At 47.9% G+C, this 22,547-nt stretch overlaps 1 protein-coding gene across 2 annotated transcripts in view; it reads right to left on the bottom strand.

Annotated features, from left to right (window-relative positions):
- Positions 1–22,547, bottom strand: part of RPH3AL (rabphilin 3A like (without C2 domains)) — a 51,651-nt gene that overhangs the window by 12,271 nt on the left and 16,833 nt on the right. For both annotated transcript variants that reach the window (XM_055796914.1, XM_005233661.3), the window contains exons 6-8: positions 13,984–14,158; positions 6,731–6,844; positions 6,085–6,267 (exon numbers count right to left, since the gene is read on the bottom strand). In XM_055796914.1, the coding sequence (XP_055652889.1) occupies positions 6,085–6,267; positions 6,731–6,844; positions 13,984–14,158 (472 nt within the window). The remainder of the gene's footprint in view (positions 1–6,084; positions 6,268–6,730; positions 6,845–13,983; positions 14,159–22,547) is intronic.

Raw genomic sequence — 22,547 nt, 5'->3', positions numbered from 1 at the left:
AGCTGAAAGATAACCTCCCTAGCCATAAAACCTCTTAATGTGTTTACAAAAACTCCAAAATCCAGATTTTAACTTCCATATTACTGACTTCCCATGCTCTTTCCTTTATGATTTGTTTTGAAAGATGACATCAACTATTGCCCTCAGTGCTTTGTGCAAAATGCTGAATAGAAAACTGAAAGAGCGAGGAGTAAGTGTATTGCAAAGGGCAGAAAATAAGTCTAAGGACATGGGGGCAGGAGGACAGACAGGCTGTTTAATCAAAGACCAAAGCACAGACCTCTGCAATGTGGAAGAAGGCACAAAAATAGGATTTTCATCTTCAGCAGCAGACTTGTTTCCAGATATATTGAGTGAAAGAGGCAAGAGAATGCGTCTTTGTCATTCCTCTATTTTCAAGGGAAAAGTCTTCAATTTAAAACTCCATAAAGAATTACAGAAATAGTGAAAGTAATTTATTTTTTAGGTACTTGAGCCTTTATTCACTTAACTTGAAGGTGGACTTCAAAGGGCTGAAAATGTTTTGCTTCTACCACTTGACGATAGAAATATTTTAATTCCTTAAAACATGGAAGGGGTATACACTTCTCCTGAGGTTCATATTTACAAATACATTGTATTAGAATGCAAACCTTGAATCATTTCCTAATGCTGTCACTACCCAAAGACGTATTTCATTTGTAAATACAGCAGGACCATTCAGTGCTCTGCAGTACCAATATGAGGAGGCAGAGACAGCTCAAAGCTTCTCAGCCATGAAGGCACAATTCAATTTTTTCACTTTGTGGAAGACAGACAACTCATCCTCCTTGGCAGCAACAAAACTCAATCCCATGGCAGCAGCAGCAAGCTTTGAGCAAAGGGGGGCAAACAGCAGTGCCCAAAGATTGATGAAGCAGCCAGTCCAGGATGCAGAGGCATGGAGGGGAGAGGCGAAGAGGCTGGGTAATGGGTGAGGGACTTCCCTCCACGTCAGACCCCCTCTTCCTTCCTAACCTGTGCTCCCAGCACAGGCAGAGGCTGACAGCAGAGTGAGGAAGAGCAGGGGTTGTGAACACAGCTCCCTTGCATGGTTACCCACCTATTCCACCCTGCTGATAAGCCAGCTCTGGAAGACTACACTGTTCGGCTGTAGCTCACATGGACAGAGGAGTAAGCAGTCTGAAAACATTTAAGCAACTTTCTCACCAAGTGCAGGAAAACAAAAGTCAAGTCCCCAAAGACTGCCATGAAGAAAGTAATTAAAGAAATTACTATCCCATTCAGAGCCTAATTACTGTTAGGACAATTTTTTTTCCTACACAGAATGGAGTAGTTGCCCTGCTGAAGCAAATCGTTACCTCCTCACCGTCCCTGAGATGAACAAAACAGACATCTGAGAAACAGAATGGAAGGAAAAAAAGAAACTAATGCCTTAACTTCAAAGATGCCCTGAGAATTTCCTGCCTCAAAAATAATGCAGAATGGCTCTGCCAGTCTTGTGTATTAACAGTTTGCATATTTATGAGCAAAAGTTGATACCTAGCCCAGCTTGGGAGGCACTGAGCCACTGAGAGAGTGACACCACCTCATTTCTAAATCCAGTCAATTCCTGAAAGACAGGGCATAAATCTCCCCAAATTAAGAGAGCTGGAAGCAGCATTTCCTGCCCATCTCTCTCAGCTCCAGGCCTTTTTCTCCACTCTGCTCAGCCTCTCCCAGCATGACAGCTACGAAGCAAGCAACCAAAGGGAGGTACCCAGAAGCTGCAGCTTTAGCATCCTAGTACAGGGGCCCAGGCTGGACGGGCTGACCTCTGGAGGTCCTTCCAGCTGGTCTCACCCGGTCATTGCAAGCCACAACATTTCTTATACCCCACCAGGTGCTGCCATCCTTGTCTCAGCTCCCAGACTCAGCAACACCACTGTTTAAGGTGCCTCTGTTTAACTGCCAGCTGCCGTACTGCTCTTTAAGTATTAATGATTTAGACAACACATTGGCAAACAAGCAGAGATGGGGAGACTGTGATTTGGACTCAGACGTATGCTACTTGTTCATTAGCTTATCTCGTGGCTGTTTCTCAAACCTCCTTTTTTGACCACAAATTAAAGCCTTTTCCAGCCCCAAAGCCCAAGCCAAGCTCATTCACTGCTCCCTACCAGCAAGCAGTTCAGGTGACCCACAGAACACCACAGGATTGACCCGCTCCTGAGACACTCAAAAGACATGGAAAACCCCATTAACTGGGACCCATCAAAGCAGAACTTGCTACTCATCTGAGGAGATGCCTTTTACTCTTAATTTACCCCCTGCAGCAGCCAGGCCCGTTATCTCCATTAAAAGCTCTCCATGGGCTAATGAAAACCACTGTAAGATATTGATTTCTTTGTCTAAATCTGTTTAATATTCCCTTTAATAAAAGTGTCATAATTAACAATAATGAGGATTTTGTTCTTTTTTAACAGAGGCCCCTCTTAACATACCAGATGTACAGCCAGAACAAGGTGAGTCACCTCCCCTAGCTGGGGGCAAAGAGGAAGGGTAAAAGGGGTAAAAGTAAGTGGAAAAAGGAAGACTATGCTTCTTTCCTGTGTGCAGATTTCATTCTCTTTAGGATAAAACATTCCTCAGGAAACCCAGTATATAACTTCCCCCTTAACAGCTATCACGTTAGAGTGGGAACCTCCAGGAACTGGAGCTTGAGAAGAAGAAACACCAGACCCTCAACGCTTTTGAAAGGGTTTGAAAGCAGGTGGTAAAAAAAAATTAAAAAAAAATTGGCAGCCTCTCAACTCACCACTCTCTTCTGAAACTTTGGCTCATGGGCTAAGGTTGCCTAAATCCCAATGCAGCTCTGACAATGAGTCATTTTATGACAAACCCCAGGCTTCATTATCTGCCTCACCAAACCCCAGCCGGAGCCAGAGCAACACACTGGAAATCTACAAACTCTTCTTAATAGCTCCTTGTTTTCCCTTGGTCACAGAACCATGCTGTTGACTTGGGCCTTCAGGCTTAAAGAGCTAAGGACTATGACAGCAGCTGCATTTGCAGTACCATTCCCTAACTCCCTGTTCTGGTTGTAGCCTGGGATCTAAGGATGCTAAAGTGTTCTGCAAAGTTGCACTTGAGAGCAGAATTAGAGCAGAGGTGAGAAAAAGAAGTGGAAAGTCAGTCACGGGTAGAACAACACCTGAGGTGCTAATATGAAGCAAAAATTGCTCCCAACCCAGTGTTAAAAAGTTGCAGAGCCTTTCAGAAAAACTGTAGCAAAATATCCCTTTAATGTCCTCATCCTGCAGCTGAGGATCAGCAATTTAAATGAGAAAGGATCTTTGCCTCTTGCTCTGCTTTTGGGTCAGAGCAGAGCACAGGGACTGTCCCACAGGCAGGAAGATGCAGTGAAGAGTTTTGCTAATCTTGACATACAGCACTCATCGCTTCCACCACTCTTTAAAGAGATGATCCACAAAAGCAGCCTCTGCGTTTTGGCACAGTGGCATCCAGAGGGACCCATCATGAAAAGCCCCTCACAGACAGATGAAGCTCTGTTCTAAAGATGGGGAGAAGCACTGCCACCTGCCCTGAGGATCCCAGTAGTTGTACACCTCCGACCTCCGGCATTGTGAACCCCTCTGCAGAGCAGGACACTTCCCAAGGGACTACAGGGCTCGTTTTGCTCTTCTCTATTTTCTGCTCTTGCCAGGCTGCTGGCAAAGCATGGGGCATTCAGTATTGCAGCCTCCTGGATGTCTGATGTGCTCAAACCACCTGTTACAGAGCTCCACATAACATGAGGCCACAGAGTTGTATCACTGCATAATGCCGATTACTGAGTTCACACAGAATGGATCGCGATTGCCAATAGTTTGCTGCACAGATCACATCGTGGAAGCGTCTCTCCAGCTGGTCATGTTTAATGCTCTCAGAGTAAATGAACGCTGACCATGCTTACCCCTGCTGCTCACTTGCTGCATGGAGGCAAGGCCACATCCCAAACACATCAGAAGGAAAACAAACTCACTTTCCCTCTCTCCTCCTCACCCTGAAGTGCTGACAATGACCTACACTAGGACAGAGCATACAGCCGCAGCAAACAACACAGGCACATCACGTGCCTCCCACAACATACTCAGGTTCCAGCTTCACCTCCTTGCAGAGACCTTTGGCAGAGTCTCTTAACGCTGCCACACCAGCCCTCGCCCGCACCCACATTGTAGAAAGGCGTAATGCTGGCACAGGACAGGCTCTGTAGCTGTCCTGCCACCTCCTGCGGTCACAGAGCCACAGCCACAGTGCCACCTAACTTCCTGCAGGCCCGTAGCAACTCCCTGGCCCAGGAGGATACTTGGCTGGTGGCTGGTTCCCTGATGTGACATGACACAGAAAACTCTGCCCGCTGCCACCGTCCATTAGCTCCCAAGCCCACGCCTGCTGACTGCAGCCATCACCAGCTTCATTCCCTCCCCAGCACAGGCAAGCAAATACTTGCTGCTCTCTCCCTGCCTCCTTCCCCTGGCTGCGGGGCACGCAGAGCCCTCCTACAAAGGCACTTGCTGCTGCAGACACCACCTCTGAACAAAGTGCCCCTTCTGTAGGAAGACTGGGAAATAAATGACCCCAGACATAATACAGATCTTTACAGATACCCTCTAGTCACCCAGCCTGGCTTAACCTTTTCCTTAGCAGGATCTCTCAGGGGCTGTTTTAACTGGGCTCACGAGATTGCTATAGCTCTCATTTTTAAAAATATATGTCCATGCCGCCTGCCATCTTTAGCTCTCCCCAGCCTAGCAAGAAGAGATTCCACTGGGAAGTGTTGACCCCTTGTGCCACGCTTTGCATATGAGGTTTTTAGCAGGAAAAAGGCATTTTTTGCCTCTGAGATATTGTTTGCACTGTCATGGCCAGGCAGCAGATACTTCAAAGAGCTGTCAGGAAAGCTCCAAAGTGCCAAGGGCTGTACAAACACACTGTCCAGGTGTGCATCCATCCAGCCTTCAGCACGGCCATACAGCACCAGCAGAAAGAACACCCAAGGGATCACACCTGCTATCGACCACCTGCTTCAATCCCACAGGACAACCTGCTGCTCTGCTCCAGCAAGCAGCAGAGCCAACACACAACAGGAATCACCCATCTCTTAATGCCACAGCCAACAGGGGCTTAAAACAAACTCCCCAGTCTGGGGCAGCAGTATGAACCAGAGAGAGAATGGACAGAGCAGAAGTATCACTCATCTGATTTGCTTTGTGAAAACTAACATTAAAGAAAACTGCAAGTCTCTGAAACTTGGGGAGGGAGGGAAGAGCAGAGAAACAATTTCATGCTGGCTATTTCTAGTGGGAAGCGTGGGGAGGGGGACTGTGACTCCATGTTGCACTGAAGGATAAACCTGCTCTCTGTAATCCAATTTGCGCCTCAACATGCACAGCACAGAACAGGCTCAGGAACAAAAGGAGCGGCAATTCACAGGGCAGCAGGAACACTCTGGAGGGAGCAGCGCTAAACGATAACTTAAGGGGTTATTGACTAGATTAGCAAAACTGCAGAGAGAACACATTTGCATCTCTTTCAGCTGCTCCAGATCAGATGTGATAGCAGCCTCTGCTCTCACAGTCACTTAATTGTTCCATGGTTGTTGAGGGGGAAAAACTGTCTTCTTTTTTTGCACTGCAGAGTTCTGCAAAGAGTCATACTTGGCTTTAAGAGACACCTAACATTAGGAAAATTTTTATTCAGTCTCATAAAGCTGCTGGGCTTCTGCTTTGCTTCAGTAAAAGCTCAATCTGTTCTGCTGCTTCTGCAGGGCAGACAGGAGCTCCGGGCCTTTGCAGGGGGACAGACCCAAGCTATGGCTGCTCTTAGAGGTGGTTGTAGGCAGCTCCCACCCCAGACGATTACTCATGTTGCAGAATAGATTCTGCACTCAGGGAAGAGGGAAGGAGTGAGCTGTAATGCTGTGACAGCATCTGCCATGAGAAAAGCAGCATAGAAAAGAGATTCTGGGCCACAGCTTTGCCAGGTGTGCCTCTGAGAAAGCTGTGCTTTGAAGGAAGTCAGCCCTAAAAGCACGGATTTGCCCAGAGAGGAGCTTCAGCTTACCAGGAACTCTGCTACCAACATCACTGTCGCGCCCATCTGCTGGCTGGTCGCTCTGGCAGCTCTCTGTAGCACTGAGGGCAGCGCCCTGCTCGCTGCCCAAGCTGCTGCGACTCCCCGAGAGGGTAGGGGAGTGGGTGCTCCCCAGAGCTCTGCCCATGGTCTGGCTGGGTTCCCTGATGGGTGCTGCAGGGACACAAGAGAGAGATGCTGCTGTGGGAGGGAGAAGGGGTTGCAGATGCTGGGCCAGATCCTCAGAGAGCAGCAGCCTTCCCGCTCCCATCCAGGAGCAGACTCAAAATCCAGGTCCTGTGCTCTGCTCCTAAAACAGCACCAGTGATTCCTGTGCTGTAAAGTCAGGAGTGAGGAGCTGGCTGGAAACAGGCTGACAGGTGGCCAGGAGCAGCTCCCAACTGCAAGGGCAAACACTGAATGGCTGCAGGCAATGGAGTGACCCACCACCTGTTTGACCCATTGATACTATTCCAGTGACAAAGGATCAGATCTTCACCTAGAACAGCTACAACCAGAAGGCTGCACCAGCGTAGGGCAGGCAAGAGGCTGAGCCAAAACCCGCAGTACAAAGAGCCGAACATTCAAGCACTTTACACTTCCCACCCTCCAGCCACAAAGAACAGCAAGTCCTCACCCAGTTCTGCTCCGCGCTTTCTGCCCTGTGAGCCTTTTGACCCTGCAGGTAAGGGCTTGTCATCCAGGCTGGAGGAACTGAACTCCGAGTCGCTCTCACTGTCACTAGAAACCACTGCAGAAGAGATCGGGGGGAGGAGAGGAGAGGAGACAGTCAGTTATTCACAATGTTCATAACACTTACCAAAGGGGGTGCCAGATGGATCCAAATTAAACATGAACAAATGCTGACTCGCTGAGCACATTCTCCCTCTTCAAAAGGAGCCTTACCTGCAGTTCCCCTACAGCTGTTCACTTTTCTTCTCAAACATGATGTGCTTTTACTTTTTACAGATGAATTATAACCACCACACACACTCCAGCGGTGCCAACACCTGAAGCAGATGCACACACCACCAGTGTTTCTTTCCTAAATCTGACTGGGACCATGGGGACCACACCACCCCTGTGCCACACTTTGCTGCCCAAAGCTCCCTGCTGCAAAGCCAAGGGCTCTGTGGCTTGGCTGGTCTGGGAGCTGGGCTCTGCTCCTGCTGACCCCTGTGCTGGCACACCAGGGAGCCCCCTCCTCCTGCTGTTTGCTGTCTCCCACACGGGAACAACATGACAAGGGCTGGGCTGGGTACAAAGCTGGCTCCTGGCCAGCTGCCGGTTGCAGGGTCCTGGCTACACTGTAAGAGCATCCACATCTGAGTTATGTGGGGAGAGGAGCTGCCTTCCTCCAAGCTGCATTTCAAGTGCAGCAGTGCCTCTGTGGAGGCTCCAGTATCTAGGAGGAAAACACCAGATAAATACTGAGCACACCAAATAAAAAACCCTGCAGCAATTACATAAAGAACCAGTCTTACTAGCTTATCGTCCATGCAGCACTCATCCCTATCAGCACACTGCCCAGAACTATATTACTTCTATGCTCCCAAGGCTTAAAAGGCAAGGGTCATTCCTCTTCCTCAAGGAGACTGTTCCCTCATTTCAAGGCTGCTTTTTTTTTCTTCTTTGTTCCCACCTGAATCCTGGCCCTAATCCTGCTGTTTTCCACCCTCCATAGTTTCCACAGTGAGCTCATTTTGCCAGATAGAACTTCCCAAATTGGCAGGTTGTTTCCGCTTTTCCATGCAATTATGCAAGCACCTCTCCTGCTTATACCAGTGTAAGCATATCAACTGCCAGCTGCTCTGGGTAAAATGAGAAAGGTGTTTTTTCCAACTCCTGGGTTTTTGTAAAGGCCTGATCTCAAAACAGAAATTATGAGGCTGAGAAGGAAGCTAATGGGAAAACTGCTGTCTTTTGTTGAGGGATTGCACCTACAGCAGTTCTCTATCTGACCAAGGCAGATTCCAGCTCTCCTGGCAGCATAGAAGCCATTTCAAACAGTGGGTCACAATTTCTGGTAGGAAGTACAGTATTGGTTCATGTGGGATATAGAGTAGGCAACACTGGAAACTACAGCCTCTACTGTAGAGAAAGCGAGCCCCAACTATTTCTTTATATTCATCAGTATGTATTTATAAGCTCACATTCACAGAAGAAATGAGTTCCCTGTTCTGCTACTGAACAAATCTCTGTGCCCATGCTATGTTACTTGTAATGCCCAACCTCATGGCACTGTCAGGCACAGGAGGGACGTGGGTGCACTGGTACAAGGTGATAACCATGGGGTAGCAAAGACAGCTGTCAGTTCATCTCTCTGTATAAGCCCTAAAATTTGCTACACAGTTTGCAGAGCTACAAACCCTTTAACACTGCCCAGGGCAAGAGGATGGGTATCCCTCCCCTCACACAGGCAAGCACAAGCTGTCGAACGTTTCTGCCAAGGACCTCTGCTCCTATATTCAGGCAGCAATCTGTACTACGCAAAATATTTTATTAAAACCCCCCATATATTAATACCTAAAATAGCGCTTTTCTGGAGTTAACATCTCTGAGGATATTAAAGCTGGCTGCCAGTATTATTGCAAAGCGTTATTGAGGTTGCGCTGGCGGGCAGCTCCCCACGCATGCCATTCTGATGGGAACCTCTGCACAGGGGGCAGGCTGCCAGGCCCCCTCCCTGCTGCTTGCACAGCCTTCCCCCCAGCATCGGCTCCTCCTGCCTGTGCAGCATTCCCCTCCTAGCACCATCTGAAATGGGAGCTCTCACCTGCAAGAAAAGGGGCTGTGGAGCTGAGCTGGGCAGAGAGCAAAGCCCCATTACATGCAGGAGGGGTGCGCTTCTGGCTAGGAGCCCTTAAAGCAAAGGTTTGGCTTTGGGTTTTGCTGTCTTAAAGGCAGCTATGCTACTTCCCCAAAGCTCCCTGGGAGAGGTGGGGGACTATATATAAATAGTGTTAATAACAACCCTACGTACCAGTACTTTGTCTTTTTTTTTTTTTTTTGCTATAAAATCCAAATTTCAACTGTGAGAATCATCCTGACCATCCCACTACCCAATTCCCCCAGAAAATGCACTCCTGTCCTACTTGACCATCATCCTTCCTTGGCCTCCTGGATTCATGAAATCCATCACTTTAGAACCGCTCCTTCCCCCATGAATCCTTTAAAAATGCTGGAAGTCAGGATTTATTTGGAGAAGGCCCCAGTGAATCAATGGAGGTGACTTTAGTTGCCTTCCCTTCTGCCATTCAGCAGTTCAAAGAGGACCAGCACAAGAGGAGGAAAATATTAATGATGTGAAGGCACTTGCACCACAGGAGCAGCTCTATCTGCTCTCATTTTCTCTGCTGCCAATAAGAGTGTATTTTACCCACTATACCAATGTTTCCCTTTAAGGTAATTTTTCTCCCAAAGCTTCCAGACCTTCCGCTGGCACTTTCCAGAGCCCAGAAGTCGTAAATCTGGTGCTCCAGCAGTTGCTGATATATCAATAAGAGTCATTGGACAGCTGTACTTTCAAAAAATGTAACAGATTTATCCCTCTCCATCTCCAGCTGACTGAAAAAAGCTCATAAAAAAATATGCTGAGATAAAACTTGCAAGAAAAGCAGTATTCCCACAGGGAATGGATCGCTCATAGAGGGCCTGAACCTGCACAGCTGCTGCAAGAGCCCGTGATTCCTCCAACATGTGGTTCAACCTCCAAGCCTGAGGTACCAGAGCCTTGTGGCACAGAGAGACACAGGGAATGGTGGAGGGCTGCCAGGCTGCAATTAACCTGTGCAGCAGAGAACATGGGGAGGCTGCGCTGAGGCCAAGGGGAAAGGCGCACCTTGACTGGGGTTGAGCTCTTATGTTAAACGTGTGTTTAGCACGGGCATGCCTGTGATGGGAAGAGCCAGCCGCGCTCGCTCCCGCTGCCAAAGATACAGAAAAAGCACATGGGCATGCAGCAACAGCTCCAAACAGCTGCACATGCCCAGTGCAGCCAAGACATGCAGGGTGAGCAGGCTGAGGATGAGCCCCTGAGCACACAGCTCCCCTGCAGCACCTGTATCATCAGCCTTGGCAAACACAGCCTCCGGGGAGGCTGATAGCTCCCGGTCACTACGGGTGGAAGGATCGGAGATGAAGAGTTTATTACAACTCAAGTGTCTCACTGAGTGCAACTCCTATGCTAGATCATGCCCAGCACTGCCCACAGCCACAGGGACTTCTCCAAGCAGGAACAGGGGACTGGACCCAACTGCTCTTCCTTTCAGAAGGAGCACACATGCAGCTTTGGCACTGCCCAAACTTGTAGAGAAGTTGGATGACTACCTCAGCAGCCTGCAAAGTACACTCCTCTCTGCTCCGTCAGTCAGGGATTTGACCTCCAGCACACAGATGCTGGACAAACGTGCTGCATGCCCCTACCCAGCCACTGCTCCTGTGCCTCTGACAGTGCTGAGCCCAGCACATCGCATTGCTTGGCAACAGGACTAGAGCACACTGCAATGGGAGAAACCACCAGAGGCGAGCAGAGCAGCAGGCAGCCCTCATGCCAAACAGTGCAATAGCTCGGGCATCACATTTCTTTTTTCCATACAGATGCACTACATTTTTTTCTGCAGAACTCAAGAGTTTAGAAGAAGGAAAGCCCTGCTGCTTATTGCTTCCCACCCCCTGATGGCCCCATCCTGCCTGACACAGTGCAGAAACCCACCCACATTCCACCGCATGGAGCAGAGCTTGTTCCCCAGCATAAGAAATATTACTGCTATTCTCCCCATGACAATACATTTGTGCCTTAACTAATAGCAGGGTTCCCATGGCAACTGCTTGTTTATTACAAAAAAACTAAAGGCAACAGCAAATCCCAGTGTCAATGAGCACGAGAGAAATAATGGGTGTGTAAAAATAAAACTTCTTCCTGGTGGGTTGGATTTTTCTTCCAAGAGGCACGTTCCTGCAGTCCCTCAGTCCCACTGCCTTCCCACCCTCCTGCAGCAGGAGCAGCTGGTACCCAGGGCCTGGCACTGAACACTTCCTTTTGAGGGGGAAAAAGGGACACCTGAGGTTTGTCTCATCCCTGCTGAAAGGCAGCTCCTGGCATGGTGGATGTCAAAAGGACAACCACAGCTCCTCTCTCCCAGGCTCACGGGGGCTGTGCTGGGACATGGCTGCGTCCATGCTGGTCCCACTTCACTTGAATCCCTTAATAGCTGAGACAGCTCCTTCAGCACCTGGGGAGGTGAGTGGTGGGGTTAGACATGGCTGGCCAAGATAATGGAAACCCCACCGAGAGCAGCCTGTCAGTCAGGCACGTTAAATGCCAGAGCTTGCTCCTGAGAACATCCTGCCAAACAAGCAACAAAACTTTACTCAGTGCCGAAAGGACATGTTCAGATGAGGGTGTACAAGGTGTGAGATAAAAAACGCTATCAGCCAGGCAGAGGTAAGGTAGGCTGCCTTGTCAGCCATGGCCTCAAAGCTCAGTCCAGGCCCAGGCCCAAATTCACACTGGCAGTATCACAGCTACATCATCTCCATCAGGGAAGGCAGCTGCCCTGTACCTTGCGGAGGTTTCAGATGACAAACAGCAAAAGTCTCAGCACTGGCAGGTGAAAAAGAGTTAAACAGAGGGGCAACATGTACAAGCTCACAGCTTCAGAGATGAATTACAGCCCACGGACTCATTCAAAGCTGTCCATAGGACAGGCAGCCTAACAGAGAAGGGCAACAAGGTAAGAAAGCACCAGAAAATAAAACCATCAATCAATATTATCCAGCCAATAGAACAAGAGCCAGCTGAAAATCAAAGCACAGGGAGAAAGGCAGCTCAACACTCACTTCAAAGCTTACAAAAGGCCACTTTGCTGTCTTCCACCTGCTCCTTTGCTCCTCCTGCCAGTATTCAGGGGTAGGCCTTCTCCCAAACGGAGAAGGAAACTGGAGAGGAGGAGGCTCAGGGGAGATCTTATTGCTCTCTACAACTACCTGAAGGGAGGTTGTAGACAGGTGGGGGTAGGTCTCTTCTCCCTGATAACAACTGATAGGACAAGATAAAATGGCCTCAAGTTGCACCAGGAGAGGTTTAGATTGAATATTAGGAAAAATTTCTTCACTGAAGGGGTGGTCAAGCATTAGAACAGGCTGCCCAGGGAGGTGGTGGAATCACCATCCCTAGAAGTGTTTAAAAGACATGTAGATGCAGTGCTTAGTGGCATGGTTTAGTGATGGACTTGGCAGTTCTGGGTTAATGGTTGGACTTGATGATCCTAAAGGTCTTTTCCAACCTAAATGATTCTATGATTCTATGAAAACAAAACTAAAAAGCTGAACTAAAAAGCAGGCCAGTCTGGGCTCAACATCTTTAACTCATAATGCTATCTGTATCGCATGAAGAGAAAATATCTCATCATTCAAGTTCAATTGCTAAGACAACTCCTTCTAAGCATCTCCTGAAAGGAAGCACAACCATCTATTGTTGATCTAATTTGTCTTTAATTACAAAAGTTACAGTAGGGCTGAGAGTGCTTTTCTAGCTGGTGCCTGAAGAGAAGATTTGTAAACCCAAGCCTCCTGAGTCCTCTTTATTAAAAGGTTATTTCCCCCTGCACTACTGGTAAGATTTATCTTGATGTGGAAGAGTGTATGCTGCCATGATGCTGAAGAGGTCTTCTCCAATTGAGGGGATCTAATAGCAAAAGACAGAAGGCAAGAGAGGCCAGACAGTCCTGCTAACCCACACCAGAAAGAAATTAAAAGAAATCAAAGCAGACTGGCAGCAGCTTTAATTCTGTACCATCCATCCGCTGCTGTGCTAATAGCCCTGAGTGCTCAGCTTCTCAGTGCCAAGCTGCCGTTTCCCCACAGCTGGTTACAGGCACAGCACCGGAGTGGGTATATGAGCAGCGACAGGGTGGGCAGATGGAAGAATCAGGGGAAAGAAGTCCTACAAGGCAGCGCTGTGAATGGGATCTGACGCAGCAGTGATCCAAGACGCCACATGTGATACAACAGTCTACTTAAATCAAGGTCTACCTCAAAGAACAGGGATGCGAGTGCCGAAGCTAATAAATCGTCAGGCTTGTCAGTGCTTTGGCCCCATCCCTGCACAGAGCTAAGTTAATCAACAGCTTCTCTGGGACACGTTTGAAGACCAACTCAGCCTTGAGCTGATGCAAACATCAGCCCCGTCCCCAAAGCCTGGGGAAGGAGCTTCACCCTTTTCCAGCCTGACCTGTTCAGGGGGTCAGGCACAAAAGGACACAGCCAGCACGAGCTTGCTCCTGTCCACTGACCGTAAAAGAGTATCTCTCCCACTTGCTCCAGGCCCCCAGGAAGACCCCAGGGAGATGCTGGCAGTTTAATTTCTAACCCAGCTCAAAGCAACTTGAGATATCCACCCAAAGGTGCTCTGTAGAGCATCAGAAGCAAGCAGCCCCAAGAAGGGAGGGAATGAGATGAGCCTTTTGTCAGCCTCACCAGCACAATACTGTCCATCCGTGGCATCACCCTATGTAGTTCAGCAGGAGGAGCTCTTTGGGCTGTGACTGCAGACAGGTGTCTGCTTCACGGCTCATCCCTCCCTTGGCAGTCCCAGCAAAACAGTGGGGGCTGCAAGGAATGGAGGAAAGAAGGGTGGACTGAAGGACAGGGAGTCCAGGCAGGCTGGGGCTAGCCTGGGCCACCAATGTGCACTGAAGTAACAGTGAACCTGAAAAGCATACCACAGCATAAAAAAACCAAACACCGCCCACACAGTAAGCAAACCACATCTTATGCACTATCCCTCACCTCTGAGAGAGCCTCTCCTATTAACTGAATCCTGCTAGCGACAGCAGAAGGCAGGTCCTTCCCTCCACCTGCTTCCCGGGCACAGAACTGACAACAAACCTTTTCCCCTGGCCCAGGTGAAGGATCGGCTGGTCCCAACGCTCTCTGCCTCTGGCACAGCTGGCTCACTTTGCCAAGGCTGCGAGTGCAGCTCACTGGATTTGCTGCTGCTCTTCAAAGGCGTGATGTACTTGGGCAGCCCTTTGTAGAACCACGCACCAGACCTCTTCCAAACCTGTTAAGAGACAGACAACACCTTAAGCCTGGGTTTTTACAGCAAGAGAGCACAGCCAGCACCAGATGAGCTCCCCATCAAGCTCAGCCCAACCACTCCCTATGACCTACCCTGACCACACTCAAACACAGGGGGAGGGCAAGGCTTCCAAGTCCACAGAGCCCAATGGTTCCCTCTGCACGCTGCAACTACCAGAACATCCCAGATTCCTCCCACACCTTGTCAGCCCACTTTCACCTCAGTCCTTCTTCCACCACTACAAAAAAACATCACAAATTTGAATAAGTAGCAGGCATAGACTGAAGGAGGAGCAGAAGGTGATCATGCAAACCACAGAGCTTCTTATGCTCTCTGGGTTGTCAAGACTAGATGTTTCTCTGATGCCATGTTTGAGTCAAACACGTGTTTCCAGGCTTACTACAAGGATATCAGGATGAAGTTCCCTGGCCTGCACTAAGCAACAGGCAGTTCAGATGCTGCAACTGTTGCTTTCCCATTGGGAATGCACAAAAAGAAAAGCTTCCCAGGGACACGTCATACATGCTCTGCTTAGAGTAAAACATGTCTTGCACTGGCTGGAGGGGCAGCAAGTCCTGGCAAATCTCTCCTCCTAGGCCAGGTCCCTTAACCTAGGTTGCTTCTGAAAGAGTCAAAGACCCATAGCAGCAGGGGGATGCAAGCGGCAACACCAGGACAGCAGAAACACTGCCTTGTGCCGTACTGAATGGCACAACCTTGGCATTCATTTCAGAGTAATTCAGGCCAAGGCAGATCATTTAACAAGTGTGCTTGAAAACCCCAGAACAAGAAGAACGACACTCAAATAACCTGAACCTGCAGCGGGAAATGGACTGCGAGCACTAAACTGTAATATCTCCTTTAAGAACGCCCTCTACTCTCCAATTTAGTTTTAATGCAGTTTATGATGAAGGAGCTCTATTAAGTATATTTAATATAAAGCCTGCTGTGAGCCAGAGGAAGGGAAAAGGATGGCAATTCAGACAAGGAGAAATGGCCTCTAAAAACCTAATTCTTCTGTGCCTTCCAGCAGCCTAATAATGAGCTAATGAGACAGTCAGGGCAAAAATAAGTTAATATAGTAAAAACATAATTTTCTATTTCATGCAGAGGGGTAGAAACCTTGCACTTCTGCTCAGAGTGAAGGAGATCATCAGTGTTTCTACTCCAAGTTCCCAGAGCATTTTGCATATAGTATCACCATGATGGCAATGGGTGCAAATGCAGATACCTCAGTTACAGCAAAACATTTGCAATCTGCATTTAGGGCTTAATCAAAGCAGAGGGCAGGGGCACTGGCACTCATGAGAAGTTCTTCTCATGCAGACACAAGAAGCAGGACACCACTGTCACCATCCCACTGATGGGACGAGATTGCTCAGCAGGTTGCCTGGTTCCTAGTCCAGAGCCATCAACGGAGAGCTAAAATACCTGCATTTGGAGTCTTGAAAGCCAAGTAAAGGCAATTTGAATTTAGAGGGGAACCTGGTAGTATGCTTTTTAAAAGAAGAGCACACAGTAGAAGAAAGCACAATATTGCCGTGATCCAGCATGCACATCAATTACTGCAAGTGTGCAAGAGAGGCGCTCGCATGCACCATAGCAGGATCTAGAAACCAGGAGGTGAGAGCATCCTGCAACTACACCAACATTTCCCTGCTAAGCAACAGCCCAGTGGGACAGCAAGTCTGCCATCCAAGCAAAAAGCTGGGAAGCCAATTCCCCAGAGAGAAGACTGCAAGTTCCTCTTCTGCAGAGGGGGCCTTGACAGGCAGGACACTTTACCAGCTCCTTCAACAGCACACAAATAGCCAAAACAGCAACCTAGCCAGTCAAGGCACAAGCTGACACAGTTCCTTCTGTCCCCTCTGCTAGCATGTAGGGACTGCACAGCACTTGGTACAGCTTGTACAACAGCACACACCCGTGCAGCACAGAGACCCTGGAGCAATGTGCTCTGCTATCCCCACAAAATCAAGAATAGGGAAATGCAATACATTTTTTAAACCTGGGACAGACATCTCTACATGGAGCTTACCCCACTGCAACTCAACTCAACATACACCATGCAGGAACTGCAGACTGTGCAAGCCCTGGACTCCCTTGTCTCAGAAAGGCAGGAGGCCTTGGGAGCAGCTGCACGTGCAGGACAGAGGGCAGAACAAGGACCGCTGCAGCCACGGGGTTTGCACCCCTATCAGTGCCATGGCTTGAGGAAGGCAGGTTGTCCATTGCCTGCTGCACACTGGGTAGCTGGGGCACAAGCAGCTTCGCCACACAAACTGCCAGAAGCAGCTTCTTATAGCCCTTATCTGAACAGACCTTGCAACATCTGTAATTTAATTTGAAGCACTGAAGAGACCTATTATCTTCAGGCGAACTACAATTTAGACACACCATAAAACCAATCAGACACAGCAAGGACTGCTGTAAGAAAAGACTGGTCACCCCCAGGTTTCTCACTACGCCAAAGCAAGTCCAGTTATAGAAGGAGTTAATGATATAATACACCCAGCTCTGATGTAGTAACAGTAGTATAAAATTGATTATATGCATATATATTCACTTTCAATTGGTGCTTCTAATAAGAGTTTAGACTCATTACAGTAGTACTGAAATTGTTTTGAGATCAGCTCTAAAATAGCTGCAGCAAGATGCTCTCCCCTTTATTAATTTAGTACCTCTGCTCCCCCCAGGTTAGCAGCATGCCCCATCTGAAACAATTGCGGTTCACTTTCTGTTCTGCACATGGGCACACAGGTTAGTTTTAGCATCCATGCATCAAAACAAATCGATGCTGCTGACTGCTATTGATGGCAGTTCATTGATCGCCAAGAGTCGCCTGACAGCAGAATTCTTGCTTGATTTTAAATTAATAAATCTATAACAGTGCTTCAAGAATAAAACTCCTGTTTATCAGCAAGAACTTGCTCTTTCCAGGGAGAGAATTTTGGTCCCACCAGTCCTGTTGACACATAAGGTGAAATCTGGCCCCCACAGCAGCCCAAGTTTGGGTGAAGCTGGAATAGCTTCCGCAAGAGGGAAAGCCAGCCCCTTCCAGTCTCACGCAACAACCCAATTTTACGTAACATTGATTGTGCTTCAGTGCTTGATGCTTGACAGAGAGGACTAAAGATCTGTATCTGCATTATCTCAGATCAGGACATGGTGGCCCAGCAGGTGGCTCAGGACAGAGCAGCCACACCATCGTTTACCAGCAGTGACTGTCCCGGCTCACTGTGCTCAAAATGGCCCAGCCAAACACAATCAAAATCCACACTAAATACTGACTGCCTTCAGGATCCTGTCCTTCTGCCTCCCCTGACACCTAAACTACCCTAAAGCTAAGGGGGCAGGACACAGGGGAGAAGAGCTACTTTAGTAACATACTCCCTTTTTTTATTACTTCAAACCAATTTAATGGCCATGGCAAGTCCAGAGAGCTCAATACTTTTTATAACCCTGATAATATTCCTATTAAATTTGCACCAAGCCGTCATTGCAGTTACAGGATGAGCCAGTCAGAAGTAGATGCGTATTTTTATCTAGCACATTCAAGTGCAGTCTGTAAATGGGACCTAATGGAGAATCACTGGGCCCTGGTGAAAAGCATGTTACTGCTTAACTTCTCTGTCCTCCTTCTCTGAACATACAAGTGCTAAAACAAGCTCCTAAACAGAGAAAACATTAGGACTTGCTGATGAAGGGACAGGATCACAGCTGAAGGAATCATAACAAACAAATGCAGTCCCCCCCGAGTTTGCTTCACCAAACCACAAGTCCCCTAAACAGAGATGCTTAGAAAGGATCTTTGCTGCAAAACCACATTTTGCTCTACCACCTACTGCTTGCCACTCAGTAGCTGTTCTCATTCTGCAGCCCCCTTCCTTCGCAGCAGCCCAGGCTGGGCAAGAGGAAAACAGCTACCTTTAGCTTCTCATGCTGACACCAGCATTATTCACACAACTTCCCAGCAGCCCAGGGGAGCAGGTTCTTGTGGGATACGATGCTTAACAAAAGGCACCTGCAAATGCAACCACCCCAGGAGGACTTCATTGCCTTTGCCCTCACGCAGCACATGCCCACACGCTCACTTTGTCCCAGCTCTCCACCATGGTTCTGGCACGCTGCAAACCACTGGCAGGGAGAAAGAGCAAACGCTCTTCAGCTTTGTTATTTGCATTCATCTGCTTTTCCATAACACAGAGATTTCCAATTACATTATTTACAGCAATCTGTTGTCAACTCCCACATTCAGCACTTGAGGATGAAGAAAATTAAAAGGCAGTGAAATTGCTATTCGTAGCTTTGTTTCCGGAATAGCAAAATCTATCACACCTCTGACCCCAACGTTTCTCAAGCTGCAATGGCTGCCAGCCTTCAATGATTTATCATTCCACTCTCAATCAGGCCTCTTTTTTTCCTTGTGGGTCTATTCTAGAGGACACTATTTTGAGTCTAACCACTTGCTACCACCCCCAAAATAATATGGCAGGCTATTGATGAGTTCTTTGAATTGCAAACAGGTGCACATCACTTCAATTCAATCCAGAGTCACCCAAAATAAACACTCCATCAGTACGGTATTTTGCCAAGAAATCATCATGCCAGGCAGGAATAACCCTGGCCTATGGTGGTTTATGATGTTCAAAACGGTATGAGTGTACATCTGAAAAGGGAAGCCCTGGGGGCAAAAGGGGAGGACACAATTCCATTCCTCCAGCACAGTAATCTTCTTCCTCTGCATGGTTTATTGCGATAAACCAAGAAATGCAGCCAGCCATGAAAATGCCGTTTAGCGAAGGAGAAGAAATTAACGGTAAAGTGAAGCAGAGGGGGCAAATTAAAACTTTAACAGGTCCCTGATAGCTGACACTCTCTTTCATATTCAATGGGGTTTAAAAAAAGCTGTCTCCCCCCACCCTACTTAAACTGTTTTCATTATCACTACAATTTTGGATGTGTCAATTCAAATGTAAATGTGCATGAATGCTTCCAAGAGGATTTTAATTACGATGATAGCATTGCTAATTACAGATTAAAAAAAAATATATAATGTGGCAGTTCAGGAAGGTGCTTTGCAGAACCTGGTGGTATCACTCAAAACAAGGCTATGCAGAGAGTTAAACTAGGCAGGGATTTGACAAAACACAGCAGGTCCCATTTCCCTTTCAAGCCAGGAGGCGACAGGGGGACTTCAGCTACACTCGACTAATTCAACATGGGCATTGCTGCCCAAGCTATCAAAGCTCACGTGCTCTGCCAGAGGCCTGGCAGCAGGGAATCATTCCAGCTGTATACATGCCCACCACAGCTCCTCCCAGGCAAGTTTTGCTCCTCTGACAGCTGCTGCAATAAGCCCATTTTGCTGGAGGACTTGCTCCCTTTCTGCACTGTTATTTCTGTGGGTGCATCAGTGCATCACTGCTTCACGGCCAAGTTAGCAAACAGGCTCACTGCAAACCTGTGCCAATGTCTGCTGCAGTAGACATCAGCACCCTGATCATGCCACGGGATTTCATACACATGCAGAAATAGGACTGCCCCAAGGAGGATCAGCCCTCCACATTCACTCTCCATAAAGGCAATGCAAGACACAAAGCCAAGAAAGGCAACGCAGCACATGGAAGAGGGCAGAAGGAAGGGATATTCTTGCCCTCCAAAGTGTATGAAAGCTTGACCAAATTTGCTTCAACGCTTGCTTGCAGGAACAATAAACATGATCCACACTTGGTTTAATTCCACTGCCCTCAGAAGACATTGCAAAGAAAAACATCCACAAAATCCTTGAAGAACAGAAACAGGGTTTCAGATGCCTTGGCAAACAGCTAGGACAAGTGGTACTTCCAACAAGCCAGTTCTGGCCTGAAGCAGGTGAGGTCTATCTTATTGCAGGATGAAGAGATGCACTTATGATGTAGGGGTCCTTGGGGATGTCCTCTTTGCCAGTAGGAACATCCAGGCTCTGTCAGGTCCCAGCCGTGTTATAACACAGTACGTTCCTCCCAGCACCTCTCTGGCACCTTGGAGACCCTCACTCTGCCTGTACACATCATGCTTGGCAGCTTGAGTGCTGCCAAACACTCTGTTTTGCTTCTGGATGACTGGGACACAAGCAGCAGGCAGAATCCATTAATCACCTCCACTCCAGAAATAAGACAGTGTCAGAGCAACTTGTTCCTCATTGCTATGCAGCACAGCCTTCCCAGTGGAGGTTTTCAAGGAAACAGAAAGCAGCAAAGAACATTTCTGAATAGCTGAGGCCAGGATTCCCAAAGGGGTCTATGGACACCAAGCATTCGACTCCAACTGAAAAACTGGTGTAAATGATAGCTTGTTACTTTGGTCTTCATTTTCACCCAGGCATACTGATGATTTAATTGTAACTGAAGCCAGCACAGATTCTGCCCATAGAGCAAAAGGGAGAGACAACTACATGCCACTACATTTATGCTACTTTAAATCAAGCCTATAGGGATAAATAATGACAAGGAAGATAGAGGGATGAAAGCTTTAGCATGTATGAATAAAGCTGCACACTGTAGCTGTTAGCTAGTATATAGGAATGTCCAACCACACTATCCTGGCTGGAGATCCTGGTGAGCCACAAGACTCACGTGCTCACTCAGCACGTGGCAGAGGCTAAAGGGGACAATTACAGTCCTAGGCTCCTGTTCCAGCCAGATGACACTTATTAACTCTAGCCAACATCACTTAGTCCATCCAGGTTTCCAAATGACCTCCCTTTCTCCCTTCACTGCCTGACAGTCTCTCACTAACAGAGTTGAGAGCTTCATAAATATCACGCCCAAATAGCTTGAGCGGTGGCTCAGAAAATCAGATGGCATTCAACGCACTGATGTGGAGGGAATCACCCAGCTTGGAAACACCTGCTGGGGGGCAGCACTCTGGACCAACATCAAACAACTCGCCCACTAGAGCTGGCCAAGTTTAGGGGCCCAACAACTTGGAAGGTGTTGCCAGAGCTCTGTGGCCTGGGACAAGCCTACTTTAAGCATGTGTTTCATTGGCATGGACTAAAGGAGAACCTTGCTCAGTCACACTGAACAGTGAGAAGGGAAGAGAAGGGTGATACTGACTTGTTACTGCATTGCACAACTCAAAGTGCTTCAGTGCATTCCTGAAGCTCCCTGCCTGGATCCCAGGAAATAAAAGGGGGCTGATACCTACTCACCATGCAGGGAATTCAGAGGTTAGACAGAAATGAGAATATCTGATCCCAAAGAGCAGACATCCATCTGCACTCATTGACAGCAAATATAACCTTCAGCAAGGAACATGGCCAAATGGGTTTGGTCCAGAGCAGATGGCAAGACAAGACAGATCCAGATCACAGAAACAGACAGTAACAAGGAACTAGTTGTGAACACAAGCCCTTAAAAGAAACCTGGCAATTTAGTGCATGCCCTGTAATATCACAACAGCTGAACCAGCTTCAAGCATTGCACTATACCAGTCATCAGCCTGAGGCCTAAGAGTCTCATCTCTTTCTCACACACTTAGGGAAGACATGATCAAAGCCGCTTTCCAGGCATTTATTCTGATATTGCCTCAACTTCCTTGCCCTAGCTGACATGGCTCAAAGCTTCTGCTAACTCTCAATGCTTCCCTGCCTTCCCCCAAAAGAGCTGAGCATGTGGGAAGACAGACTGGCTGCATGTCCACGCTATGACCCTTCCAGCCTTCTGGTCAGGGTACCAGCACCACTGCAAACAAGAAAGGACACAGGCTTGAACTGACCTTGAAGAGAATCAAAACAAAAATGAGGCTTAGGGTTGGGAGGTAACATAAGGCTATTTTTTAGTTAGTCTAAGAAGGAAAGTTCCATCCATTTTCATTAGGGAAGCACTTTGGCCGTATCTCAGGTTTCACAGAGAGAGAGAACTCTGAAGGTTACCGTACCCTCATATACTGGCCACACGTAACACTTACTGGACAGGTTAATATTCTTCTCTGTCCAGTGACCACAGTTCCTCTTTATAAGCAGCAGGAAAAAAACCCTTACAATTATACAGTATGAGATGAGGGGGAAAAATACCGAAATAAAAGAAATAAAGTAAATTTTAGTCCCACACCCGTCTCCCTGCAGAACACAGAAAATACCTTGACCTGCCTCACTCTCCATTTTGGTACCTCCATCTGGAATTCAAAACATCTGGATGATTCAGCGTATCACTTTACTAGCAATATCCAAGGAGCTGTAATGCTCTCTTCCAGCCCTATCCACACCCACACTGCTGCTCAAATATTAAAAGACCAGCAGCATCCATGTACACCTCATCTTACCTGAACATGAACTTTGCAAGTGCTCCCACACAAATAACCCCCTCCTACGTAAAATCTAAGCAAT

Source organism: Falco peregrinus, chromosome 2 (genome assembly GCF_023634155.1).
Source record: "Falco peregrinus isolate bFalPer1 chromosome 2, bFalPer1.pri, whole genome shotgun sequence".
NCBI classification, from domain to species: domain Eukaryota; kingdom Metazoa; phylum Chordata; class Aves; order Falconiformes; family Falconidae; genus Falco; species Falco peregrinus.
This window is presented reverse-complemented; position numbering and strand designations above follow the sequence as displayed.